The sequence below is a fragment of the Papio anubis genome, chromosome 12 (genome assembly GCF_008728515.1).
Source record: "Papio anubis isolate 15944 chromosome 12, Panubis1.0, whole genome shotgun sequence".
Taxonomy (NCBI): Eukaryota; Metazoa; Chordata; class Mammalia; order Primates; family Cercopithecidae; genus Papio; species Papio anubis.
The window spans coordinates 120785664-120808516 of NC_044987.1; the positions used below are offsets into that span (position 1 = coordinate 120785664).

General features: G+C 54.8%; 1 protein-coding gene across 5 annotated transcripts in view; it reads left to right on the forward strand.

Moving 5' to 3' along the window:
• The window catches only part of OSBPL5 (oxysterol binding protein like 5), a 79492-nt gene extending 63448 nt beyond the window's left edge, over positions 1-16044 (forward strand). For all 5 annotated transcript variants that reach the window (XM_017948153.2, XM_021925421.1, XM_021925420.2 and 2 more), the window contains 12 exons: positions 77-158; positions 1109-1207; positions 1663-1759; positions 3084-3182; positions 8689-8786; positions 9187-9276; positions 9359-9495; positions 9965-10150; positions 10459-10585; positions 12353-12491; positions 13108-13210; positions 14804-16044. In XM_017948153.2, coding sequence (XP_017803642.2) covers positions 77-158; positions 1109-1207; positions 1663-1759; positions 3084-3182; positions 8689-8786; positions 9187-9276; positions 9359-9495; positions 9965-10150; positions 10459-10585; positions 12353-12491; positions 13108-13210; positions 14804-14942 — 1396 coding nt within the window. In that variant the 3' untranslated portion in view covers positions 14943-16044. The remainder of the gene's footprint in view (positions 1-76; positions 159-1108; positions 1208-1662; positions 1760-3083; positions 3183-8688; positions 8787-9186; positions 9277-9358; positions 9496-9964; positions 10151-10458; positions 10586-12352; positions 12492-13107; positions 13211-14803) is intronic.
• Positions 16045-22853: the final 6809 nt, after the last annotated feature.

Genomic DNA, 22853 nt, shown 5'->3' on the forward strand with positions numbered 1-22853 from the left:
TGGTAGGAGGGAGGGTCAGGAAAGGGAGGTGGCCACAGCCCCGGAGCTGGGGTCAGCGTTCTTCCGCCCATGGCAGGGCTGCGGTGGAGGAGGATGCCTACAGCCGCATGAAGCTGGTGCTGCGGTGGTACCTGTCTGGCTTCTACAAGAAGCCCAAGGTGAGCCCCTGCCAGCCAGGGAGGGCGGGGCTGCGGCCCAGGGGTCTGTCTGCTCAGCCCTCGTCCCTTTGGCACTTTCCCGAGTCCCCAGGCCACCCCCTACCCCACATGGCCTTGAAGGATCCTGGTCACCGCCACAGAGGGCCCTGGTCCTTGATGACAGGGGACAGGGTGGGGGCCCTGGATGGCTCAGGCCAGGCCCCCAAGTGTAGTCTGATCCCTCAAGGCCCCAAGCTGGACCCCTTCCCCACCCTGCAAGAAAACAGCCTCAGGCCTAGGCCGTGCTAGAGATGGTGCCAAAAGAAAGGGGCTTTCAACCCTAAACCTCAAGGTACCTTTGGGATCTGTGGTTTTCACAAATTTTTAGCTATGGAACCCCCTTTTAGAACCCCAAACCCAGGACTCCAGTGACAGCAGGGCTGCTCTGGTTGTAGTGAGGGAGAAGGCCTGCAGCTCCCCTGACCCACCACGGAGCCCTGGGGTTCCATGGGAAGCAAGTTTGAAAACCACGACCCTAGTTCCACGTCTTCGTTGTGCAGATGGGGAAACTGAGGCTCAGAGAGGAGAAAGGATGGCCCGAGTTGCACAGCAGGTTTGGGGTGGAGGCAGGACTCCTGACGGCCTGGTGCCTTCGTGGCTTTCAGCAGGCTGTGTGCAGGTTACACCCAAGGTCCAGGGAGAGTGTGACAAGGTCAGGGTCTTGTGTCCCCTCTCCGAACTAAGAAGTAGACAGGGCTCCCCTGAGGCTGTCCCCCAAGAATGTAAACCACAGGCAAAGCATCGTCCCACCAAAGCAGCGGTGAGGTGGTGTTCCCAGATGCCAGCAGCAAACCAGGCCAGCAGACAGCGGGGAGCCCACCCACGCTGCCCCTCAGTGCACATCCCTCACCTGCTCTGCACAGCGGGCCTCTTCCCCCCTGGTTCCTCACACGAGTCTCTGTTGTCTGCAGGGAATCAAGAAGCCGTACAACCCCATCCTGGGGGAGACCTTCCGCTGCTGCTGGTTCCACCCCCACACTGACAGCCGTACATTCTACATAGCAGAGCAGGTGAGAGCACCTCCCCTGCACCCGGCCTGGGCGCAGGGCTCTGTGGGGGCGGGGCCCTGGCAGCAGGCAAGGGCAAGCGTGACCCCGAGGGCCCCCTTCCTGGGGGCCCCACGTCCTACGCAGCAGAAGGGCTGTGGACCCAGCCACTGCCAATAGGGATTCTTGCAGAAGGTGCAGACCCCACCATGGCTGTGACAGCAGACAGTGTCCCCCCTAGAGGGAGGACGGTGTGTCCCATCTCCCAAGGAGGCCTTCTAGGGCAACTCAGGGCTCCCAAGCCCCGCAGCTGAGGCCTACCTGCTCTGGGCGTCGTGAGAGAGAGCCAGGAAGACCTCTACCCGAATCCTGGGACCAGGGGAGGGGATGTGACGTCAGGGACAGGGAGGGGTTTTTGCGGGGGAAGCTGGGATTACCTGTTTCTGAGGCCGTTTACAGAGCCGCCTCCCTGCCTACAGGTGTCCCACCACCCTCCCGTGTCTGCCTTCCACGTCAGCAACCGGAAGGACGGCTTCTGCATCAGTGGCAGCATCACAGCCAAGTCCAGGTTCTATGGTGAGGGGGTCACCCCGGGCGCCGCCTGGGGCCTCAGGGAAATGCGATGGTCAGGGGGGCTCCAGGAGCCAGTGGACCAAGATCTCAGGTGGGGGCCATGTGCCTGTCCCTCCCAACCCCTCGTAGTCAGAGACCATGTGGTGGTCAAGTGCTCAGACCCAGGCATCAGGCAGAGCTGGCCCGTAGCTCCCCTGAGCTGAGAGTGGGCACCTTTTGTAGGGACGTGGTGAGGACTGAGAGAGGGCACCTACACGGAAAGGTGCGGACTGGGGCTGAGCAGCCCCACAGCACTGCATGACTATTTGAATTGGCTAAAATGAAATGAAAGTTAAGGTCGGGCACGGTCGCTCACGCCTGTAATCCCAGCACTTTGGGAGGCTGAGATGAGTGGATCACCTGAGGTCAGGAGTTTGAGAACAGCCTGGCCAACATGGTGAAACCCCATCTCTACTAAAAATACAAAAATTAGCCGGGCGTGGTGGCACGCGCCTATAATCCCAGCTACTTGGGAGGCTGAGGCAGGGGAATCGCTTGAACCCGGGAGGTGAGGGTTGCAGTGAGCCAAGATGGTGCTACTGTACTCCAGCCTGGGTGACAGGGTGAGACTCTGTCTCAAAAAAAAAAAAAAAAAAAAGAAATGAAACCACAGTCCCTCTGTTGCCACATCACACAGGCTCAGTGTTGGGCCTGGAGTGGGACAGGCAGGAGGGAAGCTCTGGCCTTCACAGACAGCCCCACTGGACTGCGCTGCTCTGGGGCCTGGCAGCCTCCGGTGCTCAGAAAGTGTCCATTTGCATTTCATCCCATCCGTTGTACCTTTTTCATCAGTTTCATCCATGGGCAGGTGTGCGCCTGTTGCCTCTGTGTGCCCGGCTCTCTGCTGGGTGTGTGGAAGTCTGGGAGAGGGTCCCAGGTGCGACCCTCAGGTTCAGCCCACCTTTTCCACCTCTGTCCTCTCCTCACCAGCAGTGCCTGTGACTCTTGGCCCCGAGCGGGGCACGCTCCCTCCACATGGACGTTTAAAATCTGAGCAGGGCTCAGGCGGGTTTGAAAAAGTTTGCAGACTCCACCCTGCGAATCTTCAGTTTTGTGACTGCAATAAACCACTAACACGTCAAAGGTGAAATAACTTCTCAGCACAGATGTCCTGTGCACGCTGGACAGGGATTTTACAGAATCTGAGGCCCAGAGAGGTTAAGTGACTCACGCACAGTCACACCACTGGAGGTGCCAGGAGCGTGTTCACCTGTTGGAAGGGGCTCAGACCCTGTGATTTAGGGGTGGCCTCAGGTGCGACTGGTCCTGCTGCCTCTTGTCTCTGCAGGGAACTCGCTGTCGGCACTGCTGGACGGCAAAGCCACGCTCACCTTCCTGAACCGAGCTGAGGATTACACCCTCACCATGCCCTACGCCCACTGCAAAGGTGAGAGGCTCAGCCACCCACCCCGAGGGCACAGCGAGGCTCCTCCCTCAGTGAGAGCGGCTAGGTGCTAAAACCCTTTGGTTGTTGCTTGAAGAAATCTTTACTTCACCTTCACTCACCCGTGACTTTTTTTTCTTTTTTTTGAGAAGGAGTTTCACTCTTGTTGCCCAGGCTGGAGCGCAATGGCACAATCTCGGCTCCAAGTAGCTGGGATGACAGGCATGCGCCACCACGCCCAGCTAATTTTGTATTTTAGTAGGGTTTCACCATGTTGGTCGGGCTGGTCTCGAACTCCCGACCTCAGGTGATCCGCCCGCCTTGGCCTCCCAAAGTGCTGGGATTACAGGCATGAGCCACTGTGCCCAGCCTTGCCCATGACTTTTGAAGGTGGGTAATTCCAGGTGGAGGCTGTTTTACTGCCCTTTGAATATGTGCGTTGTGCTTTTTTGCCTTGTGGCTTCCACTGCTGTGGGGGATGATTAGCTGTCAGCTTATTTGTTACATAATCTGCTTTTCCCTGTAGCTGCTTTGAAGATACTGTCCTTGCCTTGGTACCCTGTAGTCTTGCTATAGTGCTTCAATGTTCGGATTTCTTTTTTGTTTTTTCATTAATAGACTTTCCTTTTTACAGTAGTGTTGTGTTTACAGAAAAATTGAGCAGGAAGTACAGAGAGTTCCTGTGTATCCCCTACACAGTTTCCCCTGTTACTAACATCTCACACTGAGGTGCTACATTTGGTACCATCGATGAGCCAATACTGATACACTGTTACTAACTGAGTACACAGTTCTTCCCTTTCACTCCTTGTGTTGCTCATTCTGTGGGTTTTGATAAATACAGAAGGACATGTATCTGCCATTACCATATCTCACAGAATAGTTGCACCACCCTAAAAATCTCTTATGATTAGACATGAATAGATGGATCCACATATTCCTCAGTCCCCCCAGGCCCTGGCAAAATAATAGTTTTGCCTTTTCCAGAATGTCGTGTAGTTGGAATCATATGGTGTGGAGCCTTTTCAGATTGGCTTCTTTCACTCAGCAATATGCCCTTAAAGATTCCTCTACTAGGCGTGGTGGCTCATGCCTATAAATCCCCGTGCTTTGGGAGGTAGAGGTGGGGGGATCACTTGAGCCCAGGAGTTCAAGACCAGCCTGGGCAACATGGCAAAACCCTGTCTCTACAAAAAGTACCAAAAAATTAACCAGGCATGGTGGTGCACCTGTGGTCCCAGCCTTGGGAGGTTGAAGTGGGAGGACAACCTGAGCCCAGGTTATCCTGGGAGCCATCATGGTACCAGTGCACTCCAGCCTGGGCAGCAGAGTGAGACCCCATCTCAAAAAAAAAAAAAAAAATCCTTGCCTGGTGCAGTGGCTCACACCTGTAATCCCAGCACTTTGGGAGGTCGAGGCGGGTGGATCACCTAAGGTCGGGAGTTTAAGACCAGCCTGACCAACATGAAGAAACCCCATCTCTACTAAATATACAAAACTAGCCAGGTGTGGTGGCGCATGCCTGTAATCCCAGCTACTCGGGAGGCTGAAGCAGGAGAATCGCTTGAACCCGGGAGGTGAAGGATACGGTGAACTGAGATCATGTCATTGCACTCCAGCCTGGGCAACAAGAGAGAAACTCCATTTCCAAAAAAAAAAAAAAAAAATCCTTCATGTCTTTTTATGGCTTGATAGCTCTGGATTTCTTTTTAATTTTTGCTGATTGAGGATTTTTGTTTGTTTGAACTCTTTGAAACTGAGGTTTCATGGCTTTGATGAAGTCCGGAAATTTTTAGCCATTTTTTTTTTAAGTGCCTCACTCCTGATTTCCCCATTTTTCCTAGAACTCCAATGAGACAGAATTTAAACCATTTTGCTTTGTCTCTCTTAATGTTTCCATCATATCTCTTATCTCTTTGCATCCTAGATTATTTATTTAGATGTATCTTTAATTAACTTGATGTATAACTCATCCACTGAGTTTTCCATTTTGATATATTGTTTCCCAAGAAGTTCTACTTGGTTTCATATCAAACCTGCCTGGTTTTTTTGTTTGTTTGTTTTTGGGGTTTTGTTTTGTTTTGTTCTGAGACGAAGTTGGAGTTTCATTCTTGTTGCCCAGGCTGGAGCGCAATGGTGCCATCTCAGCTCACTGCAACCTCCGCCTCCTGGGTTCAAGCAATTCTCCTGCCTCAGCCTCCTGAGTAGCTGGGACTACAGGCATGCGCCACCACACCTGACTAGTTTTTTGTATTTTTAATAGAGACGGGGTTTCTCCATGTTGGCCAGGTTGGTCTCAAACTCCTGACCTCAGGTGATCCGCCCGCCTCAGCCTCCCAAAGTGCTGGGATTACAGGCGTGAACCACTGCGCTCGGCCTTGCCTGTTCTTTTATACTCGTACGTTGTTCCTCGGTCATGTTTGCAATCCTTTCTGATAAATCTTTGAGCATTGTAATAAACACAGTGTTTTGTCATCTCTAGCTGGTCATTCTGATATTATAATTTGTTTGCTGCTGTATCCTCACTGTCCATAGTGATACCCTCAAAGGTGCTCAATAATTATTCGAAGAATGGCTGTATTTAGTAAAACCTCGGGATTCTAATTTGCTAGTTTTTTCTTTGTTTTCGTTTTGTTGGCTCAACTTGTTTTGTTGGCTCTCACATTTTCTTAGTAGGTTGTTTGTGGGGCACAGAGGAAGTAGAGATTTGAATCCCAAACTCACCCTACACATTCGTGGAGAGTTCTGGGGTTTCTTTTTAACCTCTAGAGCACAGGCCCAAAACGAATGTTTCCTTGACTCTCCCTCTGGGATGAACGGGCTTTCTGCGGCTGCTCCTTTTGTTGAGTGTGTAGCCATGTGCGAGCGCCTGCTCTGTGGAAATGTCTTGGGAAAAATCTCTCTTGGTTACTCTGACCCAAGGACCTGTCTACCGCTTCCCACGGGAACCTCGGAAACCAAGATCTCAGATCAACAAATGCCGCTCCTTCTCTTCCCCGTCTTTCCTCTTCTCCTCCTCTCCTCCTCCCGTCTTCTCCCTCTTTATTTTTTCTTGTAGGGGAGTTCCCATATTTTCTTGCTTGCTCATTGACGCCTCCATACTTCATAGATTTTTTTCAACTTTTTATTATGGCAAAGTTCAAACATATATAGAAGCACAGTTCACCCCACGTACCCTCAGCACAGCAAGCCGCCCACCTTCATGCTCTCCCCCCGAGTTAATTGGAAGTAAATCCCAGATGTCATATCATGTCATTTGTGTATTTTATTTTATATCACTAAAGATAAGGATTTCCCTTCTTTCTTTCTTTTTTTTTTTTTTTTTTTTTTTTTGACAGAGTCTTGCTGTGTCACCCAGGATGGAGTGCAGTGGTGTGATCTCAGCTCACTGCAACCTCCACCTCCCGGGTTCAAGCGATTCTCCTACTGCAGCCTCTCGTGTAGCTGGGATTACAGGCATGTGCCACCACACCCAGCTAATTTTTGTATTTCAGTAGAGATAGGGTTTCACTATGTTGGCCAGGCTTGTCACAAACTCCTGACCTCAAGTGATCAGCCTGCCTCAGCCTCCCAAAGTGCTGGGAGTATGGGCTTGAGCCCCCACGCCAGGCCAGGATTTCCCTTAACCATAGCCACAGTACTGTCATCCAACCAAAAACAAACAAACAAACAAACTCTTTGTTATCATCAAATCTGCAGTCTAGGTTCAGATCCCCAGCTGCCATGTGCCTGTGTCTTGATCCCCCACACACATGACAGCTGGCCGTTTGGCTAAGTCTCTGCATCATGCTCTGTGCATGACTGCCCTGTGTTTACATCTCCTTCGTGTCCCTCCCTCCTGTTTTTCCCTTGCAGTATATTAGTCATTTCCTCCTAGTCCCCTCCAGCATGGATTTTCCTGGCTGCATTCCTCTGCCCTGGGGATTTCCTATAAACCACCAATTGATTTGATCTCTAGTCGCCTGATCACGTGCAGCACAATTTTTTCAACACGACGCTTAATTGGGGGTTTCGTGTCTTTCCACAGCAGAGTGCACAGGGCCTGTTGTTCTTTGTGACATTAGCGAACATTGATTCTCAACGTCTGGATCCGTTCATGTATCAGGCATTGCTAGATGGTGACGTTCCATCCTCTTTCACTAAATCACCGGAAGGCTTCTTGAAAGAGAAACCCCCTTGTGTACTACGCGGTTGCCCAACAGGATTGGTTTGTTTTAGGATAAATCCCAGGTTTTTTATCTTTTCAAAATAATGACTTTTTTCCCCTGCTGTCTTCCAAAGGTGATTGGCAAAGGTCATTATTGCCATGTATTATTTGATAGGAACATATTTGGTGATTTCAGAACCTTTCAGTTGTTAACTTTATTGATACTGATATTGCCCCATCTTTGGCCAGTGGGGGCCATAGTTGGCTCTGGGGCCCCCTCCACACCCCAGTAGGTTGGCTGGCATCCTTCCTTCTGCCCTGACCACGTGTGGACCCAGGACATTTCCTACACTAGACCTCAAATCGACCATTTCTCCAGGAAGCTCCAGGTTCCTTTCAGTAGGAAATAATATTTAGTGATCACAATCTGGAGGTCAGATCTGTTTTGTTTTTCTTTTTTTTTTTCTTTTTTTTTTTTTTTTTTGAGACAGAATCTCACTCTGTTGCCCAGGCTGGAGTGCAGTGGTGTGATCTCGGCTCACTGCAACCTCCGCCTCCTGGGCCTTCTTCCTCTCCTTGGAGCCTGGAGACCCCCCGCCAGAGCTGCACAGAGATGCCCCTTTGCCTTTCTAGGCCGCATAGCTTTCCATCGTGCGCATGGACCAGGGTGCACTCACACAGCGCCCTCTGGAGGGATTTGGGGGTATTTCAAGCCTTTGTTGCGACAAGGAGCTTGTTGTTTCTTTTCTTCATTTTTAAGAGACATATTTTGCCGCACATTTCTAAGTGGTTTTTAGAGTGCAAATGTTTGGGTTTTGATGGCGGCGGTGGTGGTGCTTCTTTAATTAGATTAACTCCTCCATATGCCGGAAATGGAAGAGTTGTTCTTTCCTTCATTAATTGAAAAAAAAAAAGTATTAATTTTTTTAAACATACGGGATGCCTTCGTGGGTGCTGGTGCCCACTGTGTTCCGGGTGCCATTCTGGGACGCAGCAGTGAGTGAGAAGATGCCTGCTCTCAGGAGCCTGACATCGGAGTGGGAACTGGGGAGTGAAGTGAAGCATGATGCATGCCTCACGGCGCTAGTGGCCTCCCGGAAGCCTGGAACAGGAGGCGACACATGGCATGAGCAAAGGCCCTGGCGAGGATAGAGCCCCCTTAGTCGGGGAGACGGCCCCTGAGGGACCAGGCGTGCCTCCCAGGCTCCACACCCTCACCAGCCTCACCCTGTGGGCTCTGCTCCCGGTGCCTCCTGTCCTTCTCACCCTCCCAGGGGTTGGTGCTGCTGGGTTGGGACTCAGCAGGGCCTGGGGCTCAGTAGGGCTGGGGCTGCCTGGCCCCTGACACTGGCTGCATTTCAGGAATCCTGTATGGCACGATGACCATGGAGCTGGGTGGGAAGGTCACCATTGAGTGTGCGAAGAACAACTTCCAGGCCGAGCTGGAATTCAAACTCAAGGTAGTGCTGGCTGCAGCCTGGGGGAGACGAGGCCAGGGAAAGAACGAGGCCTTGGCGATCCCCCTCACACCCTCTCCAGGCCCCAAGGAAGGTTCCCCAAGGCAGTGCACTTGAAGGGAACAGCTCTTGACATCCCAGAACACAGACAGGGCCCAGAGAGGGGAGGCTGCTGCCTGCAGCCACACAGCGGAGCCAGCCCAGGCCCTGTCTCTGTGGCAGGGACCCTGCATCCTTGGGCAGAGGCGTGAGGGTCCCCAAGGCCTTGTTGGCTAGTGTTGGGTCCGTCCTCCTGGGCTCCCAGGTACCCCAAGAGAATAACTGTTCCGTGCCCCCATGAGGATGTGACTCTGAAGGCCCCGGCCCCCTCTCACGGGGCTGTGTTCTGGGTGTGGCCCTGCAGCCCTTCTTCGGGGGTAGCACCAGCATCAACCAGATCTCGGGAAAGATCACGTCGGGAGAGGAAGTCCTGGCGAGCCTCAGTGGCCACTGGGTAAGGGGCCGTCCCTCAGGGCAGGCACGGCCGGGCGGTCATCGCCAGGCCAGCCTCTGACGCCACTGGCCATCTGGGGCAGGACAGGGACGTGTTTATCAAGGAGGAAGGGAGTGGAAGCACTGCGCTTTTCTGGACCCCAAGCGAGGAGGTCCGCAGACAGAGGCTGAGGCAGCACACGGTGCCGCTGGAGGAGCAGACGGAGCTGGAGTCCGAGAGGTGAGGCCCTTCGGCGCCCAGGGACCCTGCTGACCACAGCCTGGCATGGCCGTTCAGGCAGGTCAGCAGGGCTACAGTGCTGTGAGCATGGCCCCAGGATGTCCCTGGCAGGGAGGGCAGGCCTGGTGCATCCCTGGTGGCAGATCACGTGTCCTGGAAAGGACAGATGGAGGGAGGGGGTGTGGCCTGGAGTGGAGCTGGCTCCCCCTGACCTCTCACTGCCTCACTGCCGGTGGGTGACCAACAGGGGAGGTCCCTGCAGGGCAGAAGGTGGGAGCTTAGTTTTGGAAAAACGCATCTCATGGACAAAAGAAAAGCTCCCTTCAAAGTAGTGAGCTCCCTGTCACTGGAGGTAATCAGGCAGAGGTTGCTCTGTGCCTTCCTTCTGGTGCCAAGGGGCCCTGATTCCCAGCTGCTTAGGAGTCAGGCTGCCCGGGCCACTGACACCGGGCGGGTCCCTGGCCCGCAGGCTCTGGCAGCACGTCACCAGGGCCATCGGCAAGGGCGACCAGCACAGAGCCACACAGGAGAAGTTTGCACTGGAGGAGGCACAGCGGCGGCGGGCCCGAGAGCGCCAGGAGAGCCTCACGCCCTGGAAGCCGCAGCTGTTCCACCTGGACCCCACCACCCAGGAGTGGCACTACCAATATGAGGAGTGAGTGCTGGCAAAGCCCTGGGGGCCACAGGGTGGGGCTGGGCCTAGCAGATGGGCTGAGAAGGGCCCAGGGGCTCCCAGCTTCCCTCTGACCTTCAGCCTGTCCCCTGGAGGAGCCAGTGGAGGAGGGTCAGATAGTGATACCCCCCACCGCCAGTCCTTACTGCAGGCCCTGCCCATGGGGTATGGGCAGTGGTCATTCTCCTGGAGGTCTCTGGCCACTGTTGGGGGGCTGAAGGCTGGGCCAGGACCGCCCCCTCACCTGAAGGCCACTGCCTGTGCTGACGGACACCCTCTGGACCCTCCAGCCACAGCCCCTGGGACCCCCTGAAGGACATCGCCCAGTTTGAGCAAGACGGGATCCTGCGGACCCTGCAGCAGGAGGCTGTGGCCCGCCAGACCACCTTCCTGGGCAGCCCAGGGCCCAGGCATGAGGTCAGCACCCAGAGGCCCCACCCAGGGCTGCTCTTAGCTGCACGTGTGGCCACCACCACCCTTCGCTCCTCACCTCGCTCCTCCCTTCCCCTCGCTCTGTTAAGTCTTAGCCCTTGTCTCCCAGTGGACCTGGGACACAAGCGTAGGCCCTCACATCCTTATCCCCCAGCCCCCTCGTCCCCTTTCCCTCTCTGCCCAGCATGGGACTCAGGAAACCAGAATTTGCAGGATGCTTAGTTCTAGGGGCACCTTGGCGTGTGGGACCCTGTGTCTACTGTCTCTCAGTCCACTGCCCCCAAAGTCTCCCTCTGCCAAGTTAGCAGCCACATTATCCCATTCCACTGATGAGGAAACAGAAGGTCAGGGCAGCCCAGGGCCCTGCCCAGGTAGGAGGAGGAGGAGCCAGCACTTGCACAGATCTTGGGTCTGGAAAGGGGAAGCAGGACAGCAGGGAGGCTCCACAGAGGAACCCGAGGAAGCTGCCTTGGGTGTGTATTGGTGCCATGCCTTGGGCGGCCACCAGGTGGTGCCAAACCCACACGCCCCCGTTCCAGGTGTGCTGAGCCACACCAGCCGTGCACCTACTGCATGCAGAGCATGCAGAGTACGGCCAGTGCTCACCCGCGGCAGGCAGGATGGGGCATGTTCCCCAGCTGATGCCGTCTGGGCCAGACTCAGATGAGAGGCCATGCTTGCCTGATGGTCCTAACTTCCCGAGAAAGCTGGGGACCACGGTATCTTCTTGGCCTCATATCCCATGCTCTGCCTGCCAAGGGACCAGGGAAGAAGCCTCAGGAAGGCAGACAGATGCACCCCTGCACCCCCTGTCTGCAGTACAGTTTCCATCCCCCCGAGCTCAGGCCAGACAGCTAGCTCCCGCCTTCCCTTGGCCCCAGCCCCTCCCAGTCCCACTCCTCAGCCCCTCCCCACCGATCTCCAGCAGATGTCCATCCCCAGTGCCCTCTGCAGCCTCCCACCCCTCAGCCTCTGCAGTCAGCCTGGGCTCCGCCATGCCTCAAAAACCGTCCCATGGAGTACCTTGTGGCCAAACCCACCTGCCCCACCTCTGACCCCACCTGTCCTGGCTCTGACCCAACTGCACCATCGCTGACCACACCCAATGCAGAGCATCCCTGGCACCTCTCTGGCCCAAAAGGCTTGTTACGTGGTGGTTCCACAGCCAGGTTCTGCTCTTTCCCCACCCCTGAGCATCGGTTCCTGTCCTGGGTTCCTTGTGAGCTCAAGTAAGGGCTGAATGGATGAGCCCTGCCTGCACTCCTGGGGTTGTGAGCAACCAGCTGAGTCTGGGGGTTCCCCCCGGAGATGCCCCTTGACATGGGGAACCCTAGCCATCTGGGGTTCCTATGGACCCGCCAGCTCCCACGGTGGCCTCGGCTTTCATCTGTCCTCGTGGTTCAGGGGTCAGAACCACCCTCGGCCCCCCATGCCTTCATCTCTGCATTTATTGGATGCCACCCCGTGGTGGGCCCAGGGCAGGTGCATCTGCACCACCTTGCAGGCCCTTGCTCACTGTGAGGGGTCAGCAGCTCTGTCTCACCCATGAGGAAACAGGCCCAAAGGGGCCGTGGCTACTCCAGGCCATGCCGGGGCTGAGACAGACCCCTCCAGCCAGCTCCACAGTCCAGCAGCTGCCCTCCCTGCCAGCCGCCTCTAATACTGTCCTGGCATAAGCATGCCACCATGTCCCTGGGGCCTGGGCAGGGGGCGTGGGTGGCTCTCAGCTGCAGCAGCTCTGTTTCTCCGCAGAGGTCTGGCCCAGAGCAGCGGCTTCGGAAGGCCAGCGACCAGCCCTCTGGCCATAGCCAGGCCACGGAGAGCAGCGGATCCACGCCTGAGTCCTGCCCAGAGCTCTCGGACGAGGAGCAGGATGGTGACTTTATCCCTGGTGAGCCCCCTTGGGCCCAGCCCCAAGGCCTCTGTCTGGTTCGCGCCTCAGATGCTGACCTGGCTGGTGGGGAAGCCAGAGAAGCACCTGCCCAGATGTAGGGCAGCCTCCCAGCAAAAGCTCCTCTGCTGCCCTGGGGGGCCCCCAGCAGGCTCTGCCCTCTCAGAGTCTGGGAGGCAGCCCAAGGGCCGAAGTGGGGCATGGTGGGGGCAGGGAAGAAAGGGAGCGGGCCCAGGCCAGGGGCTCCCCAGCGGCGAGGGTGGCATAAGGGGCAGGTCTAGTGGCATCCTGCCCCTGCCCTCTGCTCCTTTCCCGTCACCAGGAGCTGTGTCTCCCCGACTTTGCCCCTGCCTCTGTAATGGATGGGCCTTGCCTTGGCCACTTCTGCCTCCCAGGCCTGTTAGAGGCTGGTCCAGCCAGGGAGTTCCCTCCAGAAACATCCTTAGCGCCCCTCCCTCATCTCCGTGTCTCCAGCTTGACCCTGCAGATTTCCCATGAGGTGGGGCGGAGGCCCGAGCTGGATGTGACCCCAGGACCCACATGCCAGCGCCCCCGGACCTCCAACTCATCCTCGCTTCTCCCTTCCCCTCCTGTGTCTCCCTCGGGGCCATCCCAGGCGGTGAGAGCCCATGCCCTCGGTGCAGGAAGGAGGCGCGGCGGCTGCAGGCCCTGCACGAGGCCATCCTCTCCATCCGAGAGGCCCAGCAGGAGCTGCACAGGTGGGCCACACTCATTGTGCGCATCCAGGCTCTGGGTCAGAGAGTGCGGGAGACCTGGTAGAGCTAGGGCAGGAGGCGGGGAGGCCAGGAGGCCGGGGTCGGGCTTGTCATTGGAGCTGGAAAGCAAAAGACCTGCAGGGTGATGAAAGGAGGAAAACCGCCGAGGGCAGGAGAGGGTGTGGGAGTGGCAGGCGGTGCGGTGTGACCAACCAGCCAAGTTGGCCATGCCTGGCAGATACTGAGCCGGAGAGGTCCTGGAGCCCAGAGGAAGGTGCCAGCCCAGCATGGCCTGGGGTAGCCCCAGGAGAGACCCTGAGGTGTGTGGAGCGAGGTCGCAGCCTGGGCTCACTGCGGTGGCCCCGCACCTGCACACGGTGGCTTCTCAGGAATGGCTGGGGAAGGAGCAAATGGGAGTGGCCGAGAGCCGGCGGTTGCAGGCCACCAGGGCCACATGGCCCCTTCCTGTCAGCAGATGCCACCGATGGGGAGCAGAGCACAGGGTCCATCTCGGGTCCAAAGCTCCTGCCTCTGAGCCAGGCTGAGGCTCTCACTGGCTGTGGGACCTTGGCTGTCATACCTCAGCCTCCCCTCTGTAAAGTGGGCTTGATATCCCAGGGTGAAACGCAGCCAGGGCACAGGCCTGGGCTCTGGGAGGCTCAAGAGCCTTCGAGAGCTGTCACTGTCCCTGTGTGAGCATTTCCAGAAGGTGCTCCCTGGTGAGGCTGTGTGGGCAAAGAAACAGGGAGGCCTGGCTCCCCAGAAGCAGGTCAGCTGTCAGGCAGGTGGCCAGGAGCTTCTGCAGCAAACCAGATACCATGTCAGAGGCCAGGTCCTCCACAGCAAAGTACTCCAGCTCAGGGGCCAGGGTCTCCACGGCAGAGTACTCCAGCTTGGGGGCCAGGGTCCCCATGGCAAAGTACTTCAGCTCAGGGGTCAGGAACTCCATGGCAGAGTACTCCGGCTCGGGGGCCAGGGTCTCCACGGCAGAGTACTGCCAGCAAGAGGCTCGGACAGCAGCGTCTGCTCCCTCATGGTCCTGGAGGCTGGAGTCCGAGATCTCGGTGCCGCAGGGCTGGTTTATCCTGAGACCTCTCTCCTGCCTGGCAGACGCCACCTTCTCACTGTGTCTGTGTCTTCATCTCCTCGTCGTATAAGGATGCCAATCCTATGGGACCAGGGCCCACCCTAATGGTCTCAATTTAAATAAATACCTCTTTAAGGACCCCATCTCCAAATACAGTCTTATCTGAGGTGGAAGGGGTTAGGACTCCAACATATGAAGGTGGCAGAGGCATGACTCAGCCATAATCGCAGAGGTGGGAGGGAGGATGTAAAAGGCTGGCTCCCTGATCCCTGACCCTCCTCTGCCCTGGATGTGCCCAGGGAATCCGAGTGTAGCCATGGTGCCCTGGGGCCCTCCCACTAACACGCTTTCCACCCCCACCTGCTCCGATGCCCCTGGAGGGCCATCCTGTCTCCACCTCGGCCCTGGGTCCAGCACCTGGTCAAGCACCCAGGGCACCATCCTGGCCTGTGGGAGGGGGACTTGCTGGCATTGTCACAGTCCCCATGACCTGTCCCCTGTCCTTGCAGGCACCTTTCCGCCATGCTGAGCTCCACGGCACGGGCAGCACAGGCACCGACCCCAGGCCTCCTGCAGAGCCCCCGATCCTGGTTCCTGCTCTGTGTGTTCCTGGCGTGTCAGCTGTTCATTAACCACATCCTCAAATAGGAGCCCTGAGGGCAGAGCTCCTGGCCAGCCCCAAGCCCTCCCTCCCAGGCACCCAGCACTTTAAGCCTGCTCCGTGGAGGCAGAGAGGCCTGGCAAGCACAGCCACTGTGACGGGGAGTCCAGGCGCAGGAGGGACCCGGGGCCACAAGGGCGCTGCGGGCCCAGGTGTGCTAGGCCCCTGTCGGGGGACACTGGCCTCTCTGCAGGGCCTTCTGCCCAGCGCCGGCCTTAATGCTAAAGCCAAATGCAGCTTCTGCTGTGCAACACACTCCCGGCCATCTTGCTGTGTCACCCCCTGTCCAGCCTCCACTTGCCATGGGGGATGGATGGATTTAGGGTGGGAGGGCCTGCCAGGGCCCTGGACAGTCACACCCCAGCAGCAGTGAGTGGGCAGGTTTGGAGGAGCAGCCAGGGAGCCCCGAGTGGCCCAGGAGTCCCCCCACACACATGGACGCATAGGCCTGCCTTCCTGAGACCCTGTCCACGTTGCCGGGGCCACCCTGGTGGGGCCACTGGTGGGTGCCAGGGACAGGTTAGGGCCACGCTGGGGAGGGCAGTTTGGTTTTTTATTCTACCATGTGCAGTTTGGATGGGAGCCCCACAGAGGCAGGTCCTGGAACCACCCACCCCTACACCTAGACGCTCGCTCTGGTGGGGGCACGCACAGGTGGAGGTGGTTGTGGGTGCAGGGGTGTGGGGGGCACAGGGGTGTGGCCTAGCTGGCCCCGCACCTGGGCCGGGGAGGCTCAAGTTCGCCACTTTACTCAGACCGATGCACAGTCTTCCCATTTTACACTTTTTTAATAAACATAATTGCAATATTTTAGGCAGGCTGCGAGCCGCAGTCAGCCTCCCCGTCTGGCCTCAGTCCCCGTGTCAGTGCCGCTCTGCGTGTGCGTGTGTGTGTGCGTGTGTGTGAGCCTCTACACATATGTATATACATACAGAGCCTTAAACTACATCGTGGCGGTGCCGTCTGAGCTGTAGCGGATGGTTTTGTTTCCAGTTTTTGTACCCATGTCCTTGTCTCCCTTCCTCCCCCATCTGGGGATGTGTCTGTGCTCCACACCTTGAAATAAACAGACACATGTGTGTTCTCTTGCGGGACTTCTGGAAACGAGATGGGGGCTTCCCAGGAAGACTCAAGGCCAGCGTGGAGCTGTGTGGGGCTGGCTGGAGGGGCCCGGGAGGGAGGAGGGTGCAGAGTTCGCAGGGAGCCATGGGCAGCTGGCCCGCCCTGTGGAGCAAATGCTGGGAGGCTGGGGTCCCATCACCGCCCAATGAGCCAGCGGGGGACACAGAGCGACACTTCCCACAGGCGCTCCAGGCACCTCAGAGGCTGCTGGGGGGCATTGGCACAGCCCCTGAGGCCAATGCTGCCAGTCACTGAAGGGGACCCCCAGGCTGGACCACCTGACCTGCTGCCCCTTGTTTCAGTTCCACTGTGGCCACCGCCCCTGCTACTCAGACACCAAGGCCAGTGAGTGGGCCTGCCCAGGGTGCCCCTGAAGGAGGGGTGGGGGCACCTGACCACAGGCCCCATGTGACAGCAAAGGGAGACTGCAGCCCACCCCTCACAGCAACCAGAAGATGAGGGCAGCCAGGCAGTGCCCAGGAGAGGAGAACGCAAAGGGCCTCGGGTCACCACCTCCCTCGGCACCTCCCTGCCTCGACCCCCAAGGCCCCAGGAGAGGAGGGGCTGTGGCTGGGGTGGAGGGAGAGGCAGGGGGTCCTGCCCCCAGCTCCTCTGGGGAGCCTCATGTTCACCTCAGACAGCCAGGACTCCCAAGACCCCCCAGACCACCTGGAGGAGGGGCGGGGGTCCCTGCCCGGCTCCAGCACCCCTGTGTGGAGGCCACACGCCATGAAGCAAACATGAGCTCAGAGTGTGAACCCTGGGGGTGACGGCCTTCTGCATCTTGATGCTGGGGCAGGCTGTTCCAGACACCCCACCTGGGACCCCTATCTTGCCTCCTGCACCCCGGGCCCATGCAGAGCAAACATGCTCAGCCAGATGGCCCTTCCCAGAGGCAGCCTACCCAGGGGTCTTCCTCCCACCAGCTCCAGCTCACCACAGGGCAGGCCCTCCCCCCACACCTCAGCAGCTTCACACACCCAGGGGCAAGACTGGAATCCCCTCCAGAATTCTCCCTCTATCTTACTAAGAGCTGTTTATTTTTTAATGTGTTTTTGAGACAAGATCTCACTCTGCCACCCAGGCTGGAGTGCAGTAGTCTGATCGAAGCTCACTGCAGCCTCGACCTCCCAGGCTCAAGTGATCCTCCTGCCTCAGCCTCCAGAATAGCTGGGACTACAGACACACACTACCATGTCTAGCTCATTTTTTTTTTAGAGACAGGGGGTCTCACTATGTTTCCCAGGCTCATCTGAAACTCCTGGCCTCAAGCAGTCCTCCTGCCTTGGCCTCTCAAAGTGCTGGGATTACAGGTGTGAGCCATGGCTCCCAGCCTCTTGCTAAGAACTGTTTTAAATCAACAAGGAAGAGAAAGCAACTATCCCAGGAGGAAAAAAACAGAGTCCAGACCCCAACGTGTCCAGGGTGAGCATAATCCTAAGGGAATAATTGCCCAAAATCCTAAGGGAATAGATGCCCAAAGAGGTGCCTACACAGGTGTTCAGGGAGCACTTTAGAACAGTAATCACCTGGCCTTGGTTTGGAACTTTGCAGGAGGTGGAAGGGAGGGCACCTGACCAGCATTTCAAATGTTCAGCAAGGTTCATTGTAGCCAGTGTCAGTATTTGGAGAGCTCCAGTTGTCACTCTGCAGCTCTTGGGGCAGGATTCATCAAATGAATATGCCATAGAGGCTGTCAAGGTTCAGGGGAAATCAACTGGTCTGAAATCGAAAGCCCAGGCTGCACTGATTGTATTGAAGAGGGCGCAGTGAGAGCTTCCAGCTCATCAGAAGAAAATCCTCCATGCCTCCAACCGTGCTGGTGTCTCAGTTGCAGGGCTTACTGCGGATGCCAGACTGTGACGGATTTCGTGTGCCAGGAGCGTTTGATTCCAGATGCGTGTTTGACACTCTTCCTGTGTGTCCCGTTGTATCTCTAATTGGAAGCAAGACAGAAACCAGCACAACAGGCTGGCCAGACACTTTATGGTGCTTATTGCTGGTTGTGATGACAGGTGCCTCCATATTTTCTTTTCTTTTTTTTTTTTTTTTTGAGACAGAGTCTTGCTGTCACCCAGGCTAGAGTGCAGTGGCACAATCTCAGCTCCCCGCAACTTCCACCTCCCAGATTCAAGCAGTTCTCACGCCTCAGCCTCCCCAGTAGCCAGGATTACTGGCACACGCCACCACGCCCAGCTAATTTTTGTATTTTTAGTAGACACGGGCATTCACCATGTTGGCCAGGCTGGTCTTGAACTCCTGAATTCAAGTGATTCACCAGCCTCGGCCTTCTAAAGTGCTGGGATTACAGGCATGAGCCACCACCCCCGGCCAAGCCTCCCATATTTTCCAAATCTGTCCATCTGGGATTTTGACTGCAGAGCTATGTCCACTAAAGCCCATTGTCAGTCCGCTATTATTTACGTGGAGAGACTTGTGTGCGTTTATGGAGTATGATTCGAGTGAGCTGCTTCAAGTGGTCTGCATGCCTTAAGAGAGACATTTCTGAAAGGCAGGACTTTACACCAAATGTTTCTGCTGCAATTGCTGGCAAAGATAGGGGCTTAGCATCTGTGATGATGATGCTGTGTCTCCGTTCCTGGAATGTCCTGGAGAAAGGTCACAGAGGAAAGCACGGCGCACTGCACCTGCCGATGCACCTGCAGAGAAGACTGGTGACCTGGGGAACATCCTGAGAAACCAGGATATCTGTGCATCACCAAACACACAGAGTGAGGAGCAGGCAGTGATGACAATCATCGATACTTAGAGCCAAAAGCTGCGGCGCGGTGGGTCGGTGTGCTTTAGGAATCAGTCCAGACGTGAGTTTTTTCCAAGCAGCCTCACCAAAACCGTACCATGGAGGCCTCTCCCTCAAGGGGCCTGTACACTCGTTCTCCAGAAAGTACAGGGATTGGCACGAAGAAAATAGTGTCATTTTGGTTTAAAGACAACTGTAGAATAAAATTAATCTATGAAAACAAATAAATAAAATAATAAAACCCTGAACATGGTTTTTGGATCCAGCAGTGAAGGATGGCCCAGGTGAGTTTTGTATGCGGATGCTGGAGATGAAACGGTGGGTGGTGATATTTGCTGACGATGGGGGTGTCCAGAGCTGTGCCTCCAGCCCCACTGCAGCAGAGCACCTGGTCTCAGTCCCTGGCCCTCCCCTGCCCTGAGCCACACCATTTGAGGGGCTATGCCTGGCTAGACCACCTGGGCTTCTGTTCCACATCCCAGACTGGACAGGAAAGTGCAGGAGCAACTGCAGCCTTTCCGCAACCTGCCCCTGCCCCCAACTCTGCTCAGAAAATATTGTGGGAGTGAGGGAAGGAGGAGGGACAGACACGGGGGGCTGCTGACTGGGTACCAGAGCTGGAAGGGACCCCCAAGACATCTTGTGGGGAGAACAAGGCTAGAGGTGGTGCTTGCTCTGGAGGGGCTGGGGAAGGGGAGGCCAATGAGGAGCCCCCTTTTCTCTTCCGCTGAGCAGGGCTGGTGGAGCCTGGACCCTCTTGGAGTGCATGGTCGGGGGTGAAAGTCAAGATACCTCTTCCCCTCCCTAGGAAGTGACCAGGCAGCAAGGAGAACCTCTTGGGCTGGGCCGGGGGACGGGGGTACTGTGGAAGGGATGGGGAGGGTCCGTCCTGGTGGATGCCGAATTCTGAAGCCCAATCAGTGGCTTTACAGTTTTAGCTCTTATATTTTGGTCTTTGACAAATTGTAAGGAAATACAAATCAAAACTACAAAGAGTCAACACTTCAGATGTCTTCAAGGTATATTCACATTGTTACATGTGCCAGAATGTCCTTCCTGTTTTTGGCTGAATTAGTATTTTCTTGTATGAATAGACCACATTTTGTTAAACCATTCATCTGTTCATGGATCCTCAGTTTTTTTCCTTCTACCTTTTGGCTATCATAAGTAATGCTGCGGCTGGATGCGGTGGCTCATGCCTGTCATCCCAGCACTTTGAGAGGCTGAGACGGGCGGATCACCTGAGGTCAGGAGTTTGAGACCAGCCTGGCCAACGTGGTGAAACCCCGTCTCTACTAAAAATACAAAAATTAGCCGGGCATGGTGTTGGGTGCCTGAAATCCCAGCTACTCGGGAGGGTGAGGCACAAGAATCGAATGAACCCAGGGGGCAGAGGTTGCAGTGAGCCGAGATTAGGCCATTGCACTCCAGCCTGGGTGACAGAGCAAAACTCCATCTCAAAAAAAATAAAAAAATAAAGAAATAAGTAATGTTGCTCACTGTTCACAATAGCAAAGACGTGGAATCAATAAATGCCCATCAATGGTAGACCAGATAAAGAAAATGTGGTACATATACACCATGGAATACTATGCAGCCATAAAAAAAGAAGGAGATCATGGAGCTGGAGTCCATTATTCTTAGCAAACTAATGTAGGAACAGAAAACCAAATGCCATGGCCGGGCGCGGTGGCTCAAGCCTGTAATCCTAGCACTTTGGGAGGCTGAGACGGGCGGATCACAAGGTCAGGAGATCGAGACTATCCTGGCTAACCTGGTGAAACCCCGTCTCTATTAAAAAATATGAAAAACTAGCCGGGCGAGGTGGCGGGCGCCTGTAGTCCCAGCTACTCGGGAGACTGAGGCAGGAGAATGGCGTAAACCCGGGAGGCGGAGCTTGCAGTGAGCTGAGATCCGGCCACTGCACTCTAGCCTGGGTGACAGTGAGACTCCGTCTCAAAAAAAAAAAACAAAAAAAAAAAAACCAAATGCCACATGTTCTCACAAGTGGGAGCTAAATAATGAGAACACATGGACACAGAGAGGGGAACAACACACACTAGGGCCTACTTGAGAGTAGAGAGTGGGAGGAGAGAGAGGATCAGAAAAAATAACTCTTGGGTACTAGGTGACAAAATAACCTGTACAACAAACCCCATGACACGAGTTTACCTACATAACAAACCTGCACCTGTATCCCCAAACCTAACAGAAGAGTTAAAAAAAAAGAGCCGGGCGCAGTGGCTCAAGCCTGTAATCCCAGCACTTTGGGAGGCCGAGACGGGCGGATCACGAGGTCAGGAGATCGAGACCATCCTGGCTAACATGGTGAAACCCCGTCTCTACTAAAAATACAAAAAGCTAGCCGGGCGAGGCGGCGGGCGCCTGTAGTCCCAGCTACTCAGGAGGCTGAGGCAGGAGAATGGCGTGAACCCAGGAGGCGGAGCTTGCAGTGAGCTGAGATCCAGCCACTGCACTCCAGCCTGGGTGACAGAGCGAGACTCCGTCTCAAAAAAAAAAAAAAAAAAAAAAAAAGAATATAATATATTGTTGGTTTTTCATGGGTTTTTTTGTTTGTTTAAGAGGGAGTCTGACTCTGTCGCCCAGGCTGGAGTGCAGCGATGCGATCTCGGCTCACTGCAGCCTCTGCCTCCTGGGTTCAAGCAATTCTTCTGCCTCAGCCTCCTGAGTAGCTGGGATTACAGGCGCATGCCACCATGCCCAACTAATTTTGTCTCTTTAGTCGAGACAGGGTTTCACCACGTTGGCCAGGCTGGTCTTGAACTCCTGACCTCAGGTGATCCACCCACCTCGGCCTCCCCAAATGCTGGGATTACAGGCATAAGCCACCAGGCTGGTCAATATATTGTTGTTAATGGTAGTCACCATGTTATACATGGAAGTTACTCCTCCTGTCTAACAGAAGTTTTGGAACCTTTGACCAACATTTCCCCAGCCACCTCCTCATCTCTCCAGCTCCTGGTAACCACCATTTTACTTTTCACTTCTGTGGGTTCAACTTTTTTAGACTTTGCATGTGAGTGGGATCATGCAGCATTTGGCCTTTGGGCTAGCTCATTTCACCTAACGTAATGTCCTCCAGACTTATCTATGTTGTTACAAATGACAAGATTTCCTTCTTTTTTCTTGCTGTATAGTATTTCATTGTACATACATAGCACATTTTCTTTATCCATTTATCTGTCTATGGACACAGGTTGATTCTCTATCTTGGCTGTTGTGACTAGTGCTTCAATCAACCAGGAAGTGCAGATATTTCTTTGATATACTGACTTCACTTGTTTGGAGCATCTACCTAGCAATGGGATTGCTGGATTATATAGTAGTACTATTTAAAATTTTGTTTTAGGAACCTCTGTACTGTTTTCCATAATGGCTGCAATAATTTGCACTCCCACCAAGAATGAGCAAGGGTTCCCTTTTATCCACAGCCTTACCAACAGTTGTTATCTTTGGTCTTTTTGCTAATACCCATTCTGATAGGTGCGAGGTGGTATCGCACTGTGGTACTAATTTGCATTTCCCTGATGATCAAGATATTGAGCATTTTTTCATATACCTGTTAGCCACTTGCATATCTTCTTTTGAGATATGTTTATTTAGTCCTTTGCCTATTTTTTAATTAGGCTGATTTCTTGCTATTGAGTTGCTATATATTCTGGATATAAACCCCTTATCAGTTGTACGGTTTGCAAATATTTTCTCCCATTCTGCAGGCTGTCTGTTCACTCGGTTGACTGTTGCATTTGCTATGCAGAAGCTTTTTGGCTTGATGTAATCACATTTGTCTATTTCTGCTTTTGTTGACTTATTTTTAATTTTTCAAGGAACTGGTTTCCACAACAGTGACATCACTTTGCATCCCCAGGAGCAGTACACAAGGGTTCTAATTTCTTCATTAACACTCTCTTTTCTGTTGTTTTGCTTTGTTTTGTTTTTTGATAATAGTCCTCCTACTGGATCTGGAATGGTATATCATTGTGGGTTTGATTTG